The sequence below is a fragment of the Macaca mulatta genome, chromosome 19 (genome assembly GCF_049350105.2).
Source record: "Macaca mulatta isolate MMU2019108-1 chromosome 19, T2T-MMU8v2.0, whole genome shotgun sequence".
NCBI lineage: Eukaryota > Metazoa > Chordata > Mammalia > Primates > Cercopithecidae > Macaca > Macaca mulatta.
In genome coordinates this window covers 60,179,145-60,202,192 of record NC_133424.1, presented here as the reverse complement: position 1 = coordinate 60,202,192, position 23,048 = coordinate 60,179,145, and the positions used below count along the sequence as shown (strand labels likewise).

Below are 23,048 nucleotides of genomic sequence, written 5' to 3'. Positions count from 1 at the left end.
GGTCTTGATTTATCCCAACTACTCTGGATACCCATCGATGTCACTCCAGAAGTGTGTTTGATCATAGAGTGCCTCCCCAAACCCACTGGGGGTAAACCAGAAGACAGCATCTAGGTAGCTCATCGCCTTTCTAAAAGCAAGGATTCCAGAACATATCGGGCCCCAATGGTGTCAGATAAAGGACTGTAAACTGATCATCAAAACCCCCACTTTACAAAATGAGAACACGGAGACACAGAGAAGGTAAGTAACTTGCCCAAGGTCACACAGTCAGTAAGTGGCAGAGCCAGGATTTGAACCAAGAATCCAGCATCGAGCCCCTAACCACCGAACTATCCTTCCTCTCCTACCCTAGAGACTTCAGACTCGCTCCCGGCCCCTCCTTCACTATGGCCCCCCCTTTGCACCCATTTAAGTACCAATGACTACTTTTTCAAAATTCAGGTCCAGAGCTCGAGGTGAAAAGCCTGGGCCTGGCAGCAGAAAGCAGGGACCATGTTTTTTTAATGGAAGCTCTGGAGTTGGAATGCAGGTGAGGGCTAAGGGAATATTCTAAAAACTCTGGCAGCTGGGAACTGCCTGTACCGTTTCCTGCAGACAGGAGACTAGAGTGAGGCCAGCGAGCCGCCTAAGGTGCAACACTTAAGGAGGCACTCACTCTCAGAGTCCCCAAAGGACTGGCACCCAAGAGTGGGCGCTATCTCATATACTTTGCAACCTAGGAGCCTGCTCTCCCATTTTCTGTCCCATGGGGGTAGCAGAATATTCCCCCCATCCTAGGGTGTCGGGGTTCGTGAAAGGGACACACAGGGATGGAGGAAGATGGATGTGGGCTCTCTGGTCTGGGAGGCGGCAGGTCAAGGGAGGCCCAGCCGCAGTAGGAAGGCGGGGCTGGGGCGCCTCCTAGTGGTGGAGTGAGGTAGGGCCATACACCCACTCCCCACCCGGAATCTAACTCTTCCGCCCAGGTGGGGTGGGGGCACCTCTCCCTCCCCTCCCCTCTCACTACCCTCTCTCACCTGGCTTCTCCTTGGCCAGCTGTTTATCCAAGGCAAGGGTGGTCTTCTCCTCCTGAATGAACATTCGGTCGATCATTACCATCTCCGCTGAGGGGCTCACCCTCTGGGGTAGAGGGGAAGAGAAGACGTGCGAGTGAACCAGCAAGAAGGGGGAAGGGGCGCGAGCGATGGGGACGATGCGCACAGGGTCCAAACTGTCCTCCTTGTGATCGGAGCTCACGCCTCCCTCCCAACCTCCCTCCCGGGGCTAGAAGGGGTGGAAGGCTCCACCTTGCCCAGAGCGGGCGAGGGAAAGGGGCAGCGTCCCAGCGGGGAAGAGCCCAGAAACGAGGAAGGCAACTCTGACCCTACCCGGGACTCCTCTAGGAGCAGGAGCCGGTATTTATTGAGCATGGCCTGGGTGCGTTTCAGCAGCTGCGTGGAGACCGTCTCAAACTCCTCATCCACTGCAAGGAAGGGAAGAGAGGCAAGGGCGGAGATGTTGGGGGCGGCCGCAGCCGCGCAGGAAGGACGGCGGGGCGGGGCAGCACAGCGCACCGTGCACCTACAACTCTACGCTGGCGGCGCCCCGCCCCACCGGCTGGGGTCCCCCGGGACATACAAGGCTGTGTCCTGGGGAGGCCTCACCTTTGTGGTAGTCATTGGGGGAGGGGAGGGCGCCCTGGTAGACATGGTAGGGCAGAAGGCGATGCAGGGCGTCCTCGAAGGAGGGGAAGGCCGTCTTGTAGTCGGGGTGCAGGACGGAGCCCTGGTGTTTGTGCAAATGCTCCAGGAAACTGCGGGTGGAGAGGGGAGAGACCACACACGGCGGAGGGTCGGGGTGGGGGGGCAGATGAGAGCCAGGGGAAGTCCCTGAACCCTCAGCCCCAGACCGCAACTGAACACAACAGAGGGAAGGGGAATACTTGGGCAGCGGTGTTCGCAAGTGCTGAACGTGCTTGTTGCATCTCACTGAGTCCCTGGGGCCGACCAAAGCAGTACTATCGCTATTCCCATTTTACAGAAGGGGAAGATGAGGTGGAGAAAGTGAAGTGAAGTCACTCCTTCCCAAAGCACATAAAGGAGGAAGAGCAGAGCGGGAGAGGCCAGAGCCTGGAAGCTGCTATTCTGCCTCCTGCCACCTGGGGCCAGTGTGGCTCCACCCTGGTTCTTCCTAAGTGCAGCCTTCGGGGAGGGAAGGAGGGAGACTGGATCCTGTCTTCTCACGGGACGCTTTTGTAGCCCATGTTACAGCGGGTTATGTCTATTGGCTATGTGACTGTCTCTCCCACCAGGCAGGCCCAACTCCACCCTTGGCTAAAAACCAGCAGCCTCTCTGTACTCTGGGGGCAGGGACTTTGTCACTTACTCCTGTGTTCCCAACATGGGGCTCAGGCCTGGGCACTGGGTGGGGACTTAATCTACACTCCTAGGCCAGGCAGAGGCTCACGCCTTCAATCCCAGCGTTTTGCCGGGCCAAGGCAGAAGGACTGAGCCCAGGAGTTCAAGACCAGCCTGGGCAACACAGCAAGACCCTGTCTCTACAAAAATTATTTAAAAATTAGCCAAGTGTGGTGGCACGTGCCTGTAGTCCCAGCTACTCAGGAGACTAAGATGGGAGGATCGCTTGAGCCCAGGAGTTTCAGACCAACCTAGGCCGGGCATGGTGGCTCACACCTGTACTCCCAGCACTTTGGGAGGCCGAGATGGGCAGATCACTTGAGGTCAGAAGTTCAAGACCAGCCTGGCCAACATAATGAAAACCCATCTCTACTAAAAATACAAAAAATAGGCACCTGTAATCACAGCTACTCAGGAGACTGAGGCAGGAGAATCACTTGAACCCAGGAGGCAGAGGTTGCAGTGAGCCGAGATTGCACCACCGTACTCCAGCCTGGGTGATAGAATGAGACTTGGTCTCCAAAAACAAAACAAAACAAAAACAAAACCAACCAGACTGGGCAACATAGTAAGACCTTGTCTCCACAATATATGTAAAAATATATATATGTTTTTTGGTGGGAGGACGGAGTCTCGCTGTCACCCAGGCTGGAGTGCAATGGCGCGATCTCAGCTCACTGCAACCTCCACCCCCCAGCCTTACATGTTTTTAAAAAACACTCATGGTGGGCTGGGCATGGTGGCTCATGCCTGTAATCCCAGCACCTTGGGAGACCGAGGCAGGCAGATCACTTGAGGCCAGGAGTTCAAGACCAGCCTGGCCAACATGGTGAAACCCCGTCTCTACTAAAAATACAAAAATTAGCTGGGCATGGTGGTGGGTGCCTGTGGTCACAGCTACTTGGGAGGCTGGGGCAGGAGAATCACATGAACCCGGGAAGCGGAGGTTGCAGTGAGCCAACATTGCTATTGCACTCTAGCCTAGGTGACAGAGTGAGACTCTGGCTCAAAGAAACCCCCCTAAAACAAAACAAAAAACCCTGGTGGTGGAAGGAAGGCAGGAGAGGGCAGACAGCCATCCAGCATTTACCCATCCATCCACCCAGACTCCCATCCATCCATCTCCAAACACCCCCCATCACCCTCCCAACAGCCATGTCCACCCACTCACTTCCCCCACCCAGTAGGGCTCAGCACTGACGTTGCCCCGCTGTGTGGGAGATGCAGAGGGCACAGCAACAACCAGGACAGACCAAACTGCTGCCCTCTTGAGCCCCAGCCTGGCGGAGTCACAGCCCACCCTCCCTCCACCACCCTCTGGTCACCCCCATTACCACCCCATTTTCCAGAAGGGGAAACTGAGGGTCTATGAGGGAACTACATTGCTAGCAAGAGGTGGAGCTGGGCTTGGCAACTGGGCCCCCAACCCCGCTTCTGGAGGGTGGCCCCGTGCTCCCCAGGTCTCTGGAAAGTACCGGGCAGGGGTGGGGTGTGGACTCACCAGGCTTCCTTGCTGGGCTGAAGTGTTGGGGGCTTCTTCAGGCCACTCAGCTTGCTCTCGTACTGGGAGAAGAAAGGTGAGTGAGAGGCCTTTGCCTCCAGAAGCCCTCCCTCCCCTGACCTGCTTCCCCTTCGCGCCCTGACCCGCTTCCCCTGCAGCCTGGGATAAAGACGGGGCAGGGGACCGCTGTCTCACCTGGGTGGGGGCCTGGCCCCAGCCGCAGGATCCCCTGCCCATCACAATAAACCCCAGGGGGAGACCTGGGCTGGGTTGGAGAGCGGACGGAGAGGGTGAAAGGCAGGCTGGAGCCCTGGGCGTCCTCCACCTGGGTCCCCTCCGTCCCCTCGCCCAGGGCCGCCTGTGTGTGACCTCCCTCCTCTGCTGGATGCCTGCTTCCCACGTCACCGCCCAGCACCCGGCGCCCCTGCCTCGCACAGCCTCTCTCCCCATGCGGCTCCAGTCGTTTTGCCCCCCCACCTCCCTTCCTTGCTTCCCCTCTTGTCCTCAGCGTCTGGCCTTTGTTCCGGCATCTCCGTCTCTGAGCCTCTCCCGCCCTCTTGGGTCCTGGTCCTCCCATCTGCTCCTCTCCTTGTCTTCCATCTCCCTGACGTCTTACAGGTGGCCTCGGCCTCAGCTGTCCCTGCCCTCTCACCCTTCCATTCTTGGTCCCTGATCCGCTCTGTCTCAGGTCTGTCTCGTCTCAACCCGCCTTTCCTATCCTGAGTCTTAGCCCTGTCCTCCCCATCCTGTGTCCATGTCACTTGCTCTTGCCCCAGTGACAGTCCCTCACGCTGTTGCCAGTCGTCTTGGTGCCGTCTCTGTCCCACCGTTTCCGTGTTTCTCCTCATCTCTGGCTGCCTGTCTGGGTGTCATTCTGCCCTTCCTGTCCCTGCACGGCTGTTCGTGGTGTCTCAGCTGCCTGATGGTCCCAGCTTCATCCTGTCCCCGTCTTCCCGTGTCTCCCTGCCCCTGCCAGCCCCAGTTCCCAGTTCCCAAAGACTCCTGGTCCTGTCCTGACCCCTGCTCTGACGGCCCCTTACCTGCAGCCCAGAGGTCTTCCCTGGCCCAGAGGAAGCGGCCTTGGCCACATTCAGGGTCGGGAGGTTGCTGGCAAAAGCCTTGTTCTCGGCCGGAAGCAGAGGAGGGAGGCCTGGGGGTGGGCGGGGTGGGGAGACAGGGCCTGCGGTCACTGCATGAAGGCCCCTTCCTCAAACGGTAGCCCCACCCTGTACCCCACCCCTCTCCTCCTGGCCCTCTGGCCCTTCAAATCTGGGGCCAGCCCTGCCACCTCCAGCCTTCCTAGGTCCCTTGAGTTCTGGCTGATGCCCTGTGCTGAGTCCCACAGCCCTGCCCCAGACCCTCGTCCCTGCTCTCAGCCCTGCTCGCCCATCTTCAGGCCCCGTCTCCCTGTGCACGTGGGCGACCTCTCCCCTACCTGTGGTAGCCATGGGCGCCGGGGCGGGGGCGTGGCTGGGGGCGGTGGGGGTCCCGGATGGGGCCTGCCCACTGACCAGCACAGAAGCAGTGGGGCTGGTGAGGGGCCCCAGGCTGGTGGCGGTCTGCGGGGCAGCAGGGCCCCCCGCAGTCTTGTTCTGTAGAATGATTCCGGACGGCACCTGAGGAGGGGACAGGTGGATGAGGGGTGGGGAACACAGGCTAGGAGAGGGGGTGTCCAGACGCAGCAGGGCTGGGGAGGAACACAGATCCGTAAGGCGGAGGGGCTCCCATCAGACTGAGGGGATGGGATGGGATGGGGCTGATGGGGCGGGCGGTCCCTGCCTCCCGTTACCTGGTGAAATCTCTCGAGAAGAGCCTTCGGCTGGGGCAGCGCTGGGAAGGGGGTGGTCACCATCTGGAAGGTCCGAGGAGGCGGTGGGGGGGGTGCTGCCGGCTCGGGGACCAGGTGGAGGGTTGGAGGGGGCGTGGGGGACTTGTGGGGCCCCTGGCCAGGTGGGAACTGGAGCTGGAAGTCGGATGGCGTAGGGGCTGGCAACCTGGAGGACGTCTCGGAGGAGGAGGCCACAGAGGAGGAGGTGGAGGATGGAGGGAGGTGGGGGGCTGGGGGCAGCGGTCCCTCAGGCGGCTGGGATGGGGGACGGAGAGGCGGCTGGGGCGGGCCTGGGGCAGTAGGGGCCGGGTTGCTGGCAGGTGGGGGAACGCCCAGCTGGTTTTGGATGACAAAGATGCCAGGCAGAGTTGGGGGGGCCTGGGGTGGGGGACAAGGGTGCAGGGCTGGCTCTGAGGGAGGGCGGGACACACTCTGGGGCCGGGAGGGTGGGCGGGAAGGGGGCCGGGTGGGGTGTGGGGAGGGCAGGTGGGGGCTGTCCCCCAGAGGGGCCTGGTGAGGTAGTGACGGGGACGAAGAGGGGCCTGGGCCCTTCAGCGGAGCCGCTGCCGGGATCTGGGCAGGGGAGGGAGGGAGAGGGGAGGGGCGGGGGTCAGAACCAACCGTAGCTCCCATTGCCCCAAGACACTGGGGTCCCCAGCCATCCCCGCCAGAAGCCCCCTTCCTAGCCCACCCCCATCCTAAGAGGGGAGCCCGCCACAGCTGCCCGTCCCTCCCTCGTCTCTCATTCCCCATGGCGCCCCCTCCACCTGCCCCTGACCTCTGTCCCCAGCTCCTCCACATTTCTCTGGCCTCCAATTTCAGCCCCCCTTCTGCCCCATTCCCCCAGCCCCTCGCAGTTCCCCGGACAAAGGCGAGCCCTGCAGGGTTGGGGTGGCAGCAGCGGAGGAAGCAGAGGCAGTGGTGGCGGCGGCAGCAGGGGCACCACACCTGCTGCCCAGCAGGAGGCAGGAGGGCCGGGCGGCGAGCACAGCAGCGGGGAAGGAGGGCGGGCAGGGCAGCGTCCCAGCCGCCAGCCCCCACCAGCCCATCCAGCCAAGTCAAGGCAAAGAGACGCCAGCATGATGCTGTGTACCGTGGCTAGGGGCTGATGGCCATGGCACGGGGGCTGCCGAGGATACGGATGGCCACACAGGGACAGGCCTGGGTTCACAGCCACATGTGGACCTCTGGATGCGGGCATGGGAAGGCCCAGACCCCCTTCTAAGTGTCCTGGGCACCTGCCTCTGTGTGCCTGTGTGGCCATGGCTGCAGGCCTACCTGGGCGCCACGTGAGCTTGCAGGTGCAAGCGTGCGTGTGTGTGCACAACATACCAGACTGTGATGAAGCCTGTGTCTGCAAGCACACGTGATCTGGTGCTAGTTCTGTCACGCGCACACAGCCACCTCGCCTAAAGCATGTCTCAGACAGAGCGCCTTGTCCCTATGGACCCTCCTCCCAAAGAATCCCAGAGCAGCCACTGTGTAATCAGTGGGCACCAGCTGTGTACCCAATGCTGGGCTGGCACCGTGACGCTTGCTGTCACAGAATCTGCATCCTAGTAACAGCTCATGCTGATCTAACACGAATGGCCGGCCTCCCGCATCCATTTGTGCAATCTCTCCCTAGCCCTGAGAGCAGTGGTAACACTGGACCCATTTCACAGATAAGAAACTGAGGCCAAGGCGCCAAAACTGGTCCAGACTCTCCAGGCTGGGGAAGGTGGAACTGAGGCCTTTACACTGCTCAGTGACTTCTGAGCCATTTCTCAAAGCTGGCTGAGTTCAGGTTTAGATGGCTCAGGAGTTCTGCCCGAGGACAGCCAGTGCCACCACACTCCAGAGCCGGGCCTCTCGGCATGACATCAGATTCACCACCAGCTTTGGCCTCTAAGTCCTAGAGCCCTTCCAGCATCCCTTCCAAGCTGGGCCCTGAGTAACTTCTGACAGTTAAAGAACCAAACCAAACCAATCAATCAATCAATCAATCAGTCATCAATCTAGACACCCGAAAGCTTTGCCACTTCTAAGAAGAGATAAGAGGCGCAGTCCTTGGCGCTGTGTACGGCTGGTGGGGCTGCCCCCTGGAAGGCAGCTTGGTCTGGGGACTTTGAAAGGGTCACGACTTTGACCTGGAAATTCCCCCTCCAGAAATCTGTGATAAAGAATATTCGGCTGGGCACGGTGGCTCATGCCTGTAATCCCAGCCCTTTGGGAGGCTGAAGCAGGCAGATAACCTAAGGTCAGGAGTTCGAGACAAGCCTGGTCAATATGATGAAACCCCGTCTCTACTAAAAATACAAAAAAAAATTAGCCGCCATAGTGGCATGCACCTGTAATCCCAGTTACTTGGGAGGCTGAGGCTGGAGAATCGCTTGAACCCAGGAGGCGGAGGTTGCAGTGAACCAAGATCGCACCCCTGCACTCGAGCCTGGGCAACAAGAGTGAAACTCTGTCTCAAAAACAAACGACAAAAAAGAATATTCAAGTACTTGCTCATGGGGATACCCACTGTGGGAATATTTACAATAGAGGAGAAAGAGAAATGACTCAAATGGCCAATGGCAGGTACATCGCTGAGTCGGAGAAAAAAGAACTTGCCCACTCAACAGGTTCCAAGGGCTCAGGGAGGTGGCCCACACGCAGCGGCACTCTGATGCTACATGAAATAGGAGAATAATACAACATTACAGGATCCCTGGGCGCCTGGTGAAGTTGGATTATGGACAGTGGATTTGACAACAGTATCATGTCAATGCTGTCTGCTTTATTTCTTTGCAGTATGATGGTTAAGAAAGAGAATGTCGTTGTTCTCAAAGGTTGAAATATTATACTAAAATATTAAGGGGTAGGCTGGCCGTGGTGGCTCACGCCTGTAATCTCAGCACTTTGGGAGGCCAAGGCAGGTGGATCACTTGAGCCCAGTAGTTCAAGACCAGCCTGGTCAACATGGTGAAACCCCATCTATACTAAAAACACAAAAATTAGCAGGGCATGGTGGTGTGCGCCTGTACTCCCAGCTACTCAGGAGGCTGAGGCAAGAGAATAACTTGAACCCGGGAGGTAGAGGCTACAGTGAGCCGAGACTGCACCACTGCACTCCAGACTGGGCAACAGAGTGGGACTCAGGCTCAAAAATAAATACATACATACATACATACATACATAAAATAAAATATTAAGGGGCGAAGGGGTATAATGGTTGCAACTTACTCTCAACTGATTCAGAAAAAAATGTACACAGAATGAGAATGCTAAGGTCAAGGCAAATGCAGCAAAAGGCTGACAATGGGTAGATGTGGGAGGCAGCCACCACCAATCCCCACCTCCTTGTGTTCAGTCCCCTCCCACTGCTGGTCTTTGTGGCCAATAGAATTTGGCAGAAGTGATTATATGACACTTCCAAGATTAGTTATAAAAAGCCTGCGGCTCCCATCCTGAGCATTCTCAGTCTGTTTCTATTGGGTCACTCACTTTGCAGGAAGCCAGCCGCTGTGTGTCATGTGCTGCCCCTTGGAGAGGCCCACTGAGGGAACAATTGAGGCCTCCTGCTAATAGCCACACAAGTAAGCGTGGGAGCAGGTTCTCCAGATCAGTGGGACCTTCAGATGACTACCGCCCAACTGACATCATGACTACCTCATGGGAGATACAGAGCTAGAACCTCCTAGCTAAGCTGCTTTCAGATTCCTGATGCTTAGAAACTGTGTGAGACATGTGAATGCTTGCTGTTTGAAGCTGGTAAGTTTTGAGGGTAATTTACTGCATAGCAATAGATAACTAACACATCTAGTTGAGGAGTAAAGAACTACTATGAGCTCTCTGTGCTAGTCCTGAAACTTTTTATGTGTTTGAAGTCATTTAAACATAAAAAGCTTAAAGACACCAAAAACTTAAAAAGTTTTAATTTCATTCTCATCAAAAGTGCACACGCACACAACCCACAAATTAAGTCACATGCCAAATGACTTACTGGGGAAAATACTTGTAACTCCTAGCACAAAGTTCATCTCTCTCATATATAAAGAGCCTCTGGAAATCACTAAGAATTACAGCTGGTGAGAAAAAGGGGCAAAGGATATGATCAGACAGTGCACAGAAAAGGAAAGACAAAAGGCTTGAGTATTTCCAGTATTATCACTTGTAATAAGAAAAATGCACAGCAAAACGCACCCCAGGGCACTATTTTTCGCCCTAGGGTACCATTTATCACCCATCGCATTAGAATAAAGCCTATGTCTAGTAAAGACGCTTGCATATACTACCCTTGGGGGTCTAAACTGGCACAATTTGCTACAACTCCAGAGGAATGCAATTCAGCAGTAGCTATCCATGTTATAAATGCACATTTGCTTTGGTCCAGCAAACAGGCTTCGAGGAAGTAAACAGACCTGCACAAATGGGAAATAACAGGTGAACAAGTAGGCCAGGCATTGTGATCACGCCTGTAATCCCAACGTTTTGGGAGGCTGAGGCGGGCAGATCACCTGAGGTCAGGAGTTCGAGACCAACCTGGCCAACATGGTGAAACCCCGTCTCTACTAAAAATACAAAAATTAGCTGAGCATGGTGGCATGCGCCTGTAGTCCCAGCTACTAAGGAGGCTGAGGCAGGAGAATTGCTTGAACCTGGGAGGCGGAGGTTGCAGCGAGCCAATATCATGCCATTGCACTCCAGCCTGGGCAAAAAGAGCGAAACTGTCTCAAAAACAAAAGCAAAAACAAAAACAAAAACAAAACAAGTGAACAAGTTGTTTCCCGCAGCTTCGTGTAGAATGCCAAAATCTGGATGTGGCCTAATATGCATCAATATGGCATTTCCTGGGGAAATAAACTGTACAAAGGAATACTTCAAGACTCTAACAGAAAACAAGCAAACTCTGTTGCTGTCACAGTAAGTACATAATGAGCTCCCCTTTGGGTACAAATGGGAGAGAAACATAAACCATATTTGCACTAGGTTGTATACACACAAAGAACTGGAAAGGGATACAAAAATTAGGCCAGGTGGCCAGGTGTGGTGGCTCACGCCTATAATCCCAGTACTTTGGGAGGTCAGGTGGACGGATCACCTCAGGTCAGGAGTTCAAGACCAGCCTGGCCAACACAGTGAGACCCTGTCTCTACTAAAAATACAGAAATTAGCTGGGCGGGGTGGTGGGTGCCTGTAATCCCAGATACTCCAGAGGCTGAGGCAGGGAGAACTGCTTGAACTCAGGAGGTGGGGGTTGCAGTGAGCTGAGATCCCGCCACTGTACTCCACCCAGGGCAACAGAGTAAGACTCCATCTCAAAAAAAAAAACCAAAACAAAACAAATTAGGCCAGGCTCAGTGGCTCATGCCTCTAAACCCAGCACTCTGGGAGGCTAAGGCAGGAGGACTGCTTGAGCCCAGGAGTTCAAGACCAGCCTGGGCAACAGAGCAAGACTTTGTCTCTAAAAAAAAAGAAAAAAAGAAAAAAATTTTGATGATTGTACCATGTGAATAAAATGCCTTATTTAAAAAATGTTTTAAATAAAATTGGGGTCGGGGGGGTTAAACAGAAACTCTATACCAAAATGTTACAATATTTATCTTAGAAAAAACAAAGTTAGGCCTGGCATAGTGGCTCACGTCTGTAATCCCAGCACTTTGGGAGGCCAAGCCAGGTGGATCACTTGAGGTGAGGAGTTCAAAACCAGCCTGGCCAACATGGTGAAACCTCGTATCTCTAAAAATAGAAAAATTAGCCAGGCATGGTGGAATGTGCCTGTAATTCAAGTTACTTGGGAGGCTGAGGCAGGAGAATTGCTTCAATCCGAGACAGAGGTTGCAGTAAGCCGAGATCATGCCACTGCACTCCAGCCTGGGTGACAGAGAGAGAAGCTGTCTCAAAAACAAAAAATAAAACAAAACAAAGGAAAAAAAATTTTTTTTTTTTTGAGATGGAGTCTCGTTCTGTCACCTAGGTTGGAATGCAGTAGAGCAATCTCAGCTCGCTACAACCTCTGCTTCTCAAGTTCAAGCAATTCTCCTGCCTCAGCCTTCCGAGTAGCTGGGATTACAGGCGCACACCATCACGCCCAGCTGATTTTTGTATTTTTAGTAGAGATAGGGTTTCACCATGTTGGTCAGGATGGTCTCAATCTCTTGACCTCGTGATCCGTCCAACTTGGCCTCCCAAAGTGCTGGGATTACAGGTGTGAGCCACTGTGCCCGGCCAGAAAATTTTTTTTTTACTAACTGCTTCCACACAGTGGTATTATGTGTGACTTATTTTTCTTCTTTGTTCTTTTCTGTATTTTCTACATTCCCTAAATGAGTTCAAAATTATTATTATTATTTGGTCTTCAACTGCTGGCCTCAAGTGATCCCCCCATGTTAGCCTCCCAAAGCAAAAAAACTACCATATGAGTGGATTGTTCACCAAGAGATTCCCTCCTTCTTCTCCTTCCCTTTCTTTCTTTCTTCACAAATGAAGTTTCGCTATGTTGCCCAGGCTGGCCTCAAACTCCTGGGCTCAAGTGATTCTCCTGCCTCAGCCTCCCTCCTGAGTAGCTGGGACTACAGGCATGAGCCACCGCACCCAGCTTCCAAGAGATTTCGAGAACCCCATGTGGAGGCGGCAAGATGCTCAGCTTCACACATAGAGAAAAGCACAGGGGGTGTGTCACTTTCTAGCCTGGCAAAGAGCAGGCCAGCTGCTAATCTCGTGTGTCGGTAAAGCTGCAGGACCAAGCGAAGCCATCACTGGCATGAACTTTTTCAAAAAGGTTTAGCACTTTCCATAAAATGGCTGGAAAGCTTATCCTTTGCATCTAGCAATTCTATTTCTAGAAATTTACCCTACAAGTACTTTCATACCTGTGTGCAAAGCATGGATGCAAGAATTTTTTTTTTTTTTTTTTTGAGGCAGAGTCTCACTCTGCCACCCAGGCTAGAGTGCAGTGGCATGATCTCAGCTCACCACAACCCCCGCTAGGCTCACTACAACCTCCGCCTCCCAGGTTCAAGCGATTCTCCTGCCTCAGCGTCCCAAGTAGCTGGGATTACAGTGCCCACCTTCATGCCTCACTCATTTTTGTATTTTTAGTAGAGATGGGGTTTCACCATGTTGGCCAGGCTGGTCTCGCACTCCTGACCTCAGGTGATTGCCCGACTTGGCCTCCCAAAGTGCTGGGATTACAGGTGTGAGCCACCATGCCAAGAATATCTTATAGGAGTTTCGTTTGTTAACAATGACAAATAAACCACCTGAAGTATTCCTGAAGGACTGAATAAAGAAATCATGGTATGTCCATATCACAAAACACAATAAAGACATCAAAAGAAAGAGGCAAACTATAGCCCACAAGCTAAGAATAGTTTTTACTTTTTTTTTTTTTTTTTTTTTGAGACGGAGTCTCGCTCTGTCGCCCAGGCTGGAATGCAGTGGCCAGATCTCAGCTCACTGCAAGCTCCGCCTCCCGGGTTTACACCATTCTCCTGCCTCAGCCTCCCAAGTAGCTGGGACTACAGGCGCCCGCCATCTCGCCCAGCTAGTTCTTTGTATTTTTTAGTAGAGACGGGGTTTCACTGTGTTAGCCAGGATGGTTTCCATCTCCTGACCTCGTGATCTGCCCGTCTCGGCCTCCCAAAGTGCTGGGATTACAGGCTTGAGCCACCGCGCCCGGCCCGTTTTTACATTTTTAAACAGTTGAAGAAAAAAAAAATCATAAGAATACTATTTTGTGACTTGCAAAAATTACATGAAACTCTAATTTCAGTGTCCTTAAATAAAGTTTTATTGGAACACTCCCGTGCTCATTCATTTGCATATGGTCTGTGGCTGCTTTTGCGCTATAACAACAGAGACCATATGGCCCTCAAAAGCCTGAAACGTTTACTATTGCCTCTTTATAGAAAGCTGCCCAGAAAAATAAACAAATAAATGAATAAAAATCAAATTAAGCAAAAAGAAAGTTTGCCTGGCTTCTTTCCCTTCATAGCTCTTTCAACATGCCCAACTCTGTTCTAAAACATTTTAATGTTAATATACATCTATTAATTTACAGATATTAGTTTATTTAACCCTCACAGCTGTACGAAGTAGCCGCTGTTCCTATCATTCTCATTCTGCAGGCAAGGACACCGTGGTACAACAGAGAGGCAAGCAGCTTGCTGAAGGTCACAGGGCCGATAAGTGGCCAAGTCCTATTTCCTAACTCCCACATCACAGCAATCCTCCCAGATGGTGGTTTGTAAAAAAAAAAAACCCAAAAATAAAAACACACCCCTACACATAGTAACCATTGATAATGGCTGAAGTCATCTTAGGGGGTTGTGACCAGCACTTAAAAAAAGAACAGTGGAGGCTGGGTGCGGTAGCTCATGCCTGTAATCTCAGCACTTTGGGAGGCCAAGGTGGGCAGATCACCTGAGGTCAGGAGTTCGAGACCATCCTAGGCAACATGGTGAAACCTCGTCTCAACTAAAACCACAAAAATCAGCTTGGCATGGTGGTGCACTCCTGTAATCCCAGCTACTCGGGAAGCTGAGGCAGGAGAATCACTTGAACCTGGGAGGTGGAGGTTGCAGTGAACCGGGATAGTGCCGCTGCACTCCAGCCTGGGCGACAGAGGGAGACTCCATGCCTCCCCGCTAACCCCAGAAAAAAACAGTGGAAACGGAATAGAAAATATTGATGTGTATCACACGTTGTAACTTCTGTTTCAGTGATATGTGTATATATACAAATATATATATGTAGGCGTGTCCTGAATGGTGACATAAAATGAAATTCTTGTGCCGGGCATAGTGGCTCACACCTGTAATCCCAGAACTTTGGGAGGCCGTGGTGGGCAGATCGCCTGAGGTCAGGAGTTCGAGACCAGCCTGGCCAACATGGAGAAACCCCGTCTCTACTAAAAATACAAATATTAGCTGGATGCGGTGGCACGTGCCTGCAGTCCCAGCTACTCGGGAGGCTGAGGCAGGAGAATCACTTGAACCCGGGAGGTGAAGGTTGCAGTGAGCTGAGATCGCGCCACTGCACTCCAGCCTGGGTGACAGAGCAAAAAAATAAAAAAGTAATTCTTATCCTGGGTAGTGGGTCAAGGAAAAAAAAAAAAGATTTGAAAGCCAGTGCTCCAAGATATGTTGCTAAATAAGCAAAGCCAGATGCAGAACACAGTCTTTGCATTTCTGTTTGTGTTAACACAAAGGGAAAATGTGCGCACGGGCACACACACATACACACACACACACACACACACAGAGGCTGCCAAATCCATCTGGGTCCAGAGATCAGAGTTCCGAATGCAGGGGTTGGAGTTCAGACAGTAAGAGAACCACTACTTTTACTAACAGTAAGAATCATCCAGATTGGGAACTGCTATTCCGTGCATTCCTGCATATACACAGGATAGTGGTTCTCAATCTGGATGATTCTGTCCCCGCCAGGGGACACTTGGCCAATCACCCAGTCACACACCCACCCATGCCATCCATCCGTTCGTCCATTCAGCTATCCATCTGTCCATCCACTTGCCCATTCAACAAACATTCATCGACCACCTTCTGTCATGCTGGCACTGTTGCAGACACAGCTACTGTGGAGAGTCCTACCTTGTGCCTCCCCGCCTCTCTGTGTGACTAAGAGTCAGCTCGGGTGCACACCTGACTGTGCGCACTAAGCATCCTTCTCAAAGGTCATCCACGTGGCCAGGCACAGTGGCTTACCCCCGTAATCCCAGCCCTGTGAGAGGCCAAGGTGGGAAGATTACTGAGCCTAGGAGTTCGAAACCAGCCTAGGCAGCATAGTGAGACCCCATATCTCCCCCACAAAATAAAACACACACACAAAAAAAAATTAGCTGTGCGTGGTGGCACGCACCTGTAGTCCCAGCTACTTCAGGGTCTGAGGCGGGAGAATCACTTAAGCATGGGAGACAGAGGTTGTAGGAGCCAATATTGCACCACCGTACTCCAGCCTGGGCGACAGAGCCAGACCCTGCTTCCAAAAAAATAAGTTCAGCTACAGCATAATTACTGCAACTGCTAACAGTAAGTGTCTGTTCACTAAGCACTGGCTCTGTGCAGTGCCATCATGTCAGGTCACTGGACTTATTCCCATTTTAGATGCAAAAACCATGCCTCAGAGAGCTCCACTAAGCAGAGCTGGATTCACACCCAGGTCTGGCTTTCTCAAGACTTCAGGTGTCTCCAGCAGTAAGCCCCCAGGGTTTTAATCCAGGCCCTACCATTTGCGAGCTGGGCAACCTTGGGTAAGCTAATTAATCTCCCTTTGCCTCTGTTTCCTCATCTGCAAAATGAGATGCTGCCACCTGCCTGGTGGAGGTTGTGAGGTTTAAATGAGAGACTGCTAGGCCGGGTGCGGTGGCTCACACCTGTCATCCCAGCACTTTGGGAGGCTGAGGCGGGTGGATCACCTGAGGTCAGGAGTTTGAGACCAGCCTGGCCAACATGGCGAAACTCCATCTCTCTACTAAAAATACAAAAATTAGCCAGACATGGTGGCGGGAGCCGGTAATCCTAGCAATTTGGGAGGCTGAGGCAGGTGGTTCACCTGAGATCAGGAGTTTGAGACCAGCTTGGCCAACATGGTGATACCCCATCTCTACTAAAAATATGAAAATTAGCCAAACGTGGTGGGGGGCACCTGTAATCCCAGCTACTCAGGAGGCTGAGGCAGGAGAATCACTTGAACCCAGGAGGTGGAGGTTGCGGCGAGCCGAGATCTTGCCACTGCACTCCAGCCTAGGCGACAGAGTGAGACTCTGTCTCAAAAAATATATAATAATAATAAAAGCAAACATTTATCAAGTGTTTACTTTGTGCTAACTCATTTACTCCACCTAAGTGCTCCCTCAGCCTACCTAAGCATCTGCTGATGGAATGAACAACTGGTTGCTAAAGGTTAAATGGTAAGTGGGAGAGCCTGCAAGTGAAATAATGGCTGTTCAAGGTCAAAGCCTATGCTGACTTCTGCCATCCTGCCCTTGTCACTGTCACACTCTCCTCTTCCTACCTATCCACTGGTCCTTTTTGAATGAGTACCACATTCACTGCTCTAGAATAAGAGGGTAGCCCTCCCTAACCTGCTATGTGCTTATGACTCATAAGCATACTGCTTATTACTCTTAAGACAAAAGGCTAATTTTCCTAATATGTAAAGAGTTTCTACAAATCTACAACAAAATGACAGTAACCCAGATTTTACAATGGCAAAGGGTATGAGCAGTTTCACAGAACAGAAAGTACATATGGCTCTTACTCATGAAAAGCTGCCTGACCTCATTCACAATAAAAGAAATGCAAATGAAAACAAAACAAGATACTATTTTTCACCTATCTAGATCGGCCAAGTTCAACATACTGGTGAGGTTGCGGGCGGGGTGGGGAAGGCATAATCACATATTGCTGATAAAGGTTAAACTCATTTGTACTCCACAGGGGGCAATTTGACAATATCTGTCAGAGATAAAAATGCATATGCCTTTAGAGCCAGCAAATTCCTTGTGAAGAACTTACCCTACAAAATGACATACATACAAATGCATTCTTTGCAGCCTTGTTCATAATAGCTACAGATCAGAAGTGATCTAAAAACCCAACAATTTAGACTGGCTAAATAAATACCAGTACATGCACACAGTGGAATACTACGCAGTCACATAAAAGAATGAAGAATGGGAACGGGCACAGTGGCCAACACTTGTAATTCCAGCACTTTGGGAGGCTAAGGCGGGCAGATCACTTGAGGTCCGGAGTTCAAGATCAGCCTGGGCAACATGGTGAAACCTTGTCTCTACTAAAAATACAAAACTTAGTCCAGCGTGGTGGCAGGCACCTGTAATCCCAGCTACTCAGGAGGCTGAGGCAGGAGAATCATTTGAACATGGGAGACGGAGGTTGCAGTGAGCCGAGATCGTGCCACTGCACTCCAGCCTGGGTGATAGAGTAAGACTCCATCTCATTTTTTTTTTTTTTTAATGAGAAAATGAAGAATGGTCTCCAAGATCAATTTTTAAATAATAAAAAATGCAATACTGCAGGCAGAGGATGCTACCCTTTTTGTAAAAATTGAAGGAAAAGAATCCATATTTGATTGTTTCCCTATCCAGATAACAAATGCAAGAAACCACCCTGGGAAGATGACAGGAGGCTACGGTTCAGGAGAGGGGGGCTCTCCACTATGCATCTTTTTGTACCTTCTTAAATGTGAATTATCTGAATGTATTACTAATTCGGATGTGAAAATTATAATTTTAGGAAAGAAGAGATTTCCTTCCGTGTGTGTCTTGCATTCCTGCAGCGCATGGGCTCCCCCAGGGCCGGCCCTGGTCTCAGGCATCCATGATCATTGGGAAACACTTTGTGGGAGTGAAGGAGAGCTCTGTGTTCCAAGTCAGCAGGACAGAGACGCAGGCAGGGCGGAGAGCGAGGAGCGGGAGAGCGGGCAGGAGGGGCGAGGCTGGGTCTGTGCTGCGGACACACGCTGTTGGGGTCTCTCTACCTGGGGGGCCGGAGCCGGGGAAGCCTGGCCGTCGGGGGCCTGAGGGCCAAGGCCAGCTCCTTTGGCGACGGGGGTGGCCGGGGCTGGGTCTTGGGCGGGAGGCGGGGCGCTGACTATGACCGAGGCAGGCACGGAGAGGTGGGGACCCTCTGCGGAGAGGGGCTGCTGGCTCCTCTCCTGCAATGGGCAGCCCGCACAGGGTCAGAAGGCCGCCCCCACAGGCCCTCGACCACCCCACCCGAGACCCCTGCCCCTACTGACGCTCCCAGGGCTCCAGAGAACAGGGTAGTGAGCAGGCCGGCAGGCAGGGTGCCAGGCACAGAAGCCATAGAGGCCAAAACCCAGGCAGCCCGCTCCATTCTGAGCTCCCATTGGCCCCTCTGCCAGCTCCACCTTGCCCTGCCTCTCTCCTGCCCCACCTGCCTGTCCGTCCGTCCCTGTCTTGTCCACTTCCTGTCTGAGATCCCTCTCCTTGTCTGTCAGCAGGCCAGCCAGTGCCTGCCTTTCTCTGTCGGTCTGCCAGTCCCTCTTCCTGTCTGTCAGCAGCCCAGCCAGTGCCTGCCCTTCTCTATCCCTGCACTAGTCCCTCTCCCTGCGGGTCCTTCTCCTCTCCCTGTCTGTCAGCAGCCCAGCCAGTGCCTGACCTTCGTTGTCTGTCTGTTTGCTGGTCCCTCCCCTTGTCTGTCTGCCAGTCCCTCTCGCTGCCTAACAGTTGTCCTGCCCCTCGTCTGTCAGTCAGCCAGCCTGCCAGTCCATCTTCCTGCCAGTTCAGCCAGGGCCCTCAGCCCTCCGGCCTCCTCTTAGGGGCCACCTGTGCCTTACTGAGACCTTCCCCCACAGCTGCCACAGTGGCATCCACTTTTGGATCTTGGCACCTTGCCCCAGGGCCCCTCCTCCTCCCAAACCCGCCTCCTGTGGTACCTGCTCCCCTGCCCTGCCCTGCTTACCTGGGGCAGGAACATCTGCAGGGAGTCCTGAGTGAGGATGGCCGTAGGTGTGGCAGACGGCGGCTGTCCCAGGACGATCTTCTCCGGGCTAGACGCCAGGCCAGGGCTGGGCTGGGGGGTGGTGGCCTGAGGCGGGGCAGCGGCCTGTGGGGTGGGGGCCTGCGGGGGCTGCTGCGCCTGCGGCTGCTGGAGGCCCAGGGGCAGGGGTGTGCTGACCGCCGGGGGCGCCTGGGGGGCAGGCTGCACCGTGAGGACGGGCGCAGCCTCCCCGGTGGCGGCAGCAGGGGTGGCCGGCTGCACCAGGCCGTCAGGGGTGTTGAGCATGGCCACGGCGCTGGGGGGCAGGGTGACCCCCTGGAGGACGGTGGTGGCGGCCGGCCCGGCGGGCGCTGGCTGGCTCTGCGTGGGCAGGCTGCCCGCCGCCAGCGACACGGGCATCTGGAAGAGCGCAGGCTGGCCCACCTGGATGGGGGCGGCGGAGAGGATGTGCGCACTATGGGCCCCAGAGTGGGGGGCCAACACGGGGCCCAGGCTCAGTGGGCCCGCCAGGTTCTGGTTGGTGAGGATGGGATTCGCGATGAGCTGTCCACCCGTGTGGGGGGCAGCGGCTGCCAGGATCTGCCCGCCCACGTTGGCCGGCAGGGCTGAGAGCTGCTGCGGGAGCTGGACCGCGGGGGCGCCAGGCAGTAGGAACTGGTTCTGGCCCGGCAGCATGTGCTGGGCGGGGATGACGATGCTGCTGCCTTGGTTCAGGAGGTGGACGCTCATGGGCTTGCTCAGGGCTCCGGGGGGCTGCGGCGGGGCCGCCCCGGTGGTGGTGGCCGGTGGCTGCTTGAAGACATTCGCCTGCAGCGCAGGCGCTGGGAAGCCCGACAGCACCACGTTCTGGCCCGCCTTCCCCGCCGCCATGAACGTCAGGTTCTGTGGGGCCTTGGGCTGCTGCGGGAGTGCCCCCGGCTCTCCCTGGATGGTGAGCGTGGCGCCCGCGGGCGCGAACGGCTTGGGTGTCAGCTGGTAGAGCTTGGGGGGCAGCACCCCCGCGGGCTTGGGCTGGATGGGCGTGGGCGTGCGATGCAGGATCACGTTGGGCGCCGGGACCAGCGGCGATGAGCCGAGGCCTGGGGCCACCGCCAGCGGCTGTCCCGAGGGCGCCCCGCTGGGAGCCGACGCGGCCCCGGCGCCTCCGAACACAGAGTTCCCATTGAGCGTGGTGGCCACAGCGGCCGGGAGGTTCTTCTGGATGACCAGGCCAGCCCCCTGTGGCGAGACACCGGCCGACGCCAGGGTCACGGGCTCTGAGGGGCCGGCCGCCGAGGCCAGGTAGCCGCTGACGGGCACCTGCTTGGCCAGGAGCTGGGAGGTGGGCGTGTTGAGCGCCATGACGGGCTGGCCCACCACCTGGATGGGCGCCAGGCCCAGCGTGGCCGCCGTGGCGCCCCCAGGGCTGCCATTGGGCAGGCCTTGGAGGCCCGGGATGGGCTGCAGTGTCACGTTGCCCAGGCCCACAGGCTGCAAGAAGGGCTGAACACTCAGGGCTTTGTTGACCACGTCCTGGGGCGGCACCAGGGCCTGGTGGGTCAGCACGGTGGGCGGGCCCTGCAGCCCCAGCAGGTCGGTGCCGCCTGGGAAGAGGGCCTGGGGCCCCGCAGCCACGGCCGCCGCCCCTCCAGCGCCTGTCGGGCCTGCTCCACCATCGGCAGGCTGCAGGGTGGGCAGCTGGAAGGGACCCAGGTCCAGCTCAGCCTCGGCCTCCAGCGTCTGCTCTGTGATGTTGGCCTCCTGGAGGCTCTGCTGGAGGATGTCACAGGGCTGGTCGGCGCCCCCACCGCCCCCGCCGCCGCCCCCTGGCGCAGGAGAGCCCAGGATGTCATCTTCCAGGAAGTCTAGGTCCACACTGGGGGCCGGCTGGTTGGGCTCTGGGTTCAGGTGGTTGCCAGAAGCTTCTTGCACATGGAGCTGGAGGCCAGGAAAGGTGGGAAGGAATAAGCTGAGGTTAGCAAGGGGCTAGGCTCAGGCCACAGCTGCAGCAAGGAATGCTGAGGTGACGGCAGTCATGTTCAAGAAAGAACATTCTGGCCTGGCATGGTGGCTCACGCTTGTAGTCTCAGCGCTTTGGGAGGCTGAGGTAGGAGGATGGCTTGAGCCAAAGAGTTCGAGACCAGCCTGGGCAACATACTGAGGCCCTGTCTCCATAAAAAAATTTTAAAAAAGAAAAATTAGCCAGCGGTGGTACCATGTGCCTGTGGTCTTAGCTACTTGGGAGGCTGAGGTGGGAGGATCACTGGAGCCCAGGAGTTTGTGGCTGCATAGTGGAGCTACGAGCGCACCAGCCTGGGCGACAGGGGCAAGACTTTGTCTGAGAAAAAAAGGAAAAAAAAAAAAAAGAAAGAAAGAAAAAAAGAACATTCCACCTGCAAGTGGCTGGACCCGGGATCAAATCCCAGCTCTGCCAAGGCTTAGCTGTGTAACCTAGGGCGTGCTTGATCTGACCTCAGTTTCTCCACCTGTACCCATGAGTAAAATGTAATAAAAAAAAAAAAAGTATTCTTCAAGTCTAGGCACAGTGACTCACGCCTATAATCTTAGCACATTGGGAGCCTGAGGTGAAAGGATCACTTAAGCCCAGGAGTTCCAGGCTATAGTGAGCTATGACTGTGTCACTGTACTCCAGCCTAAGTGACAAGAGTAAGACCCAGTGGGGCGCCCTTGGGACAGCCGCTGGTGATGGCCTCAGCTCATCACCACTGGTCCCGGCGCCCAACGTGATCCTGCATCGCACACCCATGCCCATCTAGCCCAAGCCCGCAGGGGTGCTGTCCCCCAATCTCTACCAGCTGATGCCCAGAAACCAAAAATAAAATCTAGGCGCAGTGGCTCACACCTGTAATCCCAGCACTTTGGGAGGCAGAGGCAGGTGGATCACCTGAGACCAGGAGTTTGAGACCAGCCTGGCCAACATGGTGAAACACCATCTCTACTAAAAATATGAAAATTAGCTAGGCGTGGTGGCAGGCACCTGCAGTCCTAGCTACTCAGGAGGCTGAGGCAGGAGAATCGCTTGAACCCGGGAGGCGGTGCTTGCAGTAAGCCGAGATCGCACCACTGGACTCCAGCCTGGGTGACAGAGCAAGACTCTGTCTCAAACAAAACAAAACAAAAATAAATAAAAACAAGCAACTATTGTTTAAATTGTCAATACAGGCCTACGACACTTATCTGTAATTACAAAACCCAAAAAGCTCTAAGAACCGAGACTGTTTTCATAGCTCTGTTGGTAGCAAAACCTGACCAGAACCGACATGGCACTTTAGGTGGGATCCATTTATCCACATGATGTGACTTCCTACGTTTGGCCATCGAAAGGCAAGCGTGTGACATTACACACACCACACACATGGCACCACTTTTCCAGAATTTGAGAAATTCGAAATTCTGAAACACACCTGGCCCTACAGGTTTCCGACAAGCAGTCGTAGTCCTGGTGGAGAAAAGCTCACATCAGCAGCCGCTCCCATTTGTGAGCTTCTGTGCCAACCGCACTGTGAGTTCAATGCTTTTTGTTTTTTGGGATTTTTTTTTTTGAGACAGAGTTTCACTCTTGTTGCCCAAGCTGGTGGAGATCTTGGCTCACCGCAACCTCTGCCTGCTGGGTTCAAGCAATTCTCCTGCCTCAGCCTCCCAAGTACCTGGGATTACAGGAATGCGCCACCACGCCTGGCTAATTTTGTATTTTTGGTAGAGACAGGGTTTCTCCATGTTGGTCAGGCTGGTCTCGAACTCCCAACCTCAGGCAATCCGCCCACCTCGGCCTCCCAAAGTGCTGGGATTACAGGCGTGAGCCACCGTGCCTGGACTCAATGCTTTTTAAGTGCTTTTCATGC

General features: G+C 54.4%; 1 protein-coding gene across 4 annotated transcripts in view; it reads right to left on the bottom strand.

The window, feature by feature from the left end:
• The window catches only part of BICRA (BRD4 interacting chromatin remodeling complex associated protein), a 97,955-nt gene that overhangs the window by 3,069 nt on the left and 71,838 nt on the right, over positions 1 to 23,048 (bottom strand). For all 4 annotated transcript variants that reach the window (XM_077980461.1, XM_028840004.2, XM_028840005.2 and 1 more), the window contains exons 6-14: positions 19,168 to 21,123; positions 18,221 to 18,397; positions 5,690 to 6,301; positions 5,336 to 5,516; positions 4,941 to 5,050; positions 3,901 to 3,962; positions 1,647 to 1,795; positions 1,371 to 1,465; positions 1,020 to 1,122 (exon numbers count right to left, since the gene is read on the bottom strand). In XM_077980461.1, coding sequence (XP_077836587.1) covers positions 1,020 to 1,122; positions 1,371 to 1,465; positions 1,647 to 1,795; positions 3,901 to 3,962; positions 4,941 to 5,050; positions 5,336 to 5,516; positions 5,690 to 6,301; positions 18,221 to 18,397; positions 19,168 to 21,123 — 3,445 coding nt within the window. The remainder of the gene's footprint in view (positions 1 to 1,019; positions 1,123 to 1,370; positions 1,466 to 1,646; positions 1,796 to 3,900; positions 3,963 to 4,940; positions 5,051 to 5,335; positions 5,517 to 5,689; positions 6,302 to 18,220; positions 18,398 to 19,167; positions 21,124 to 23,048) is intronic.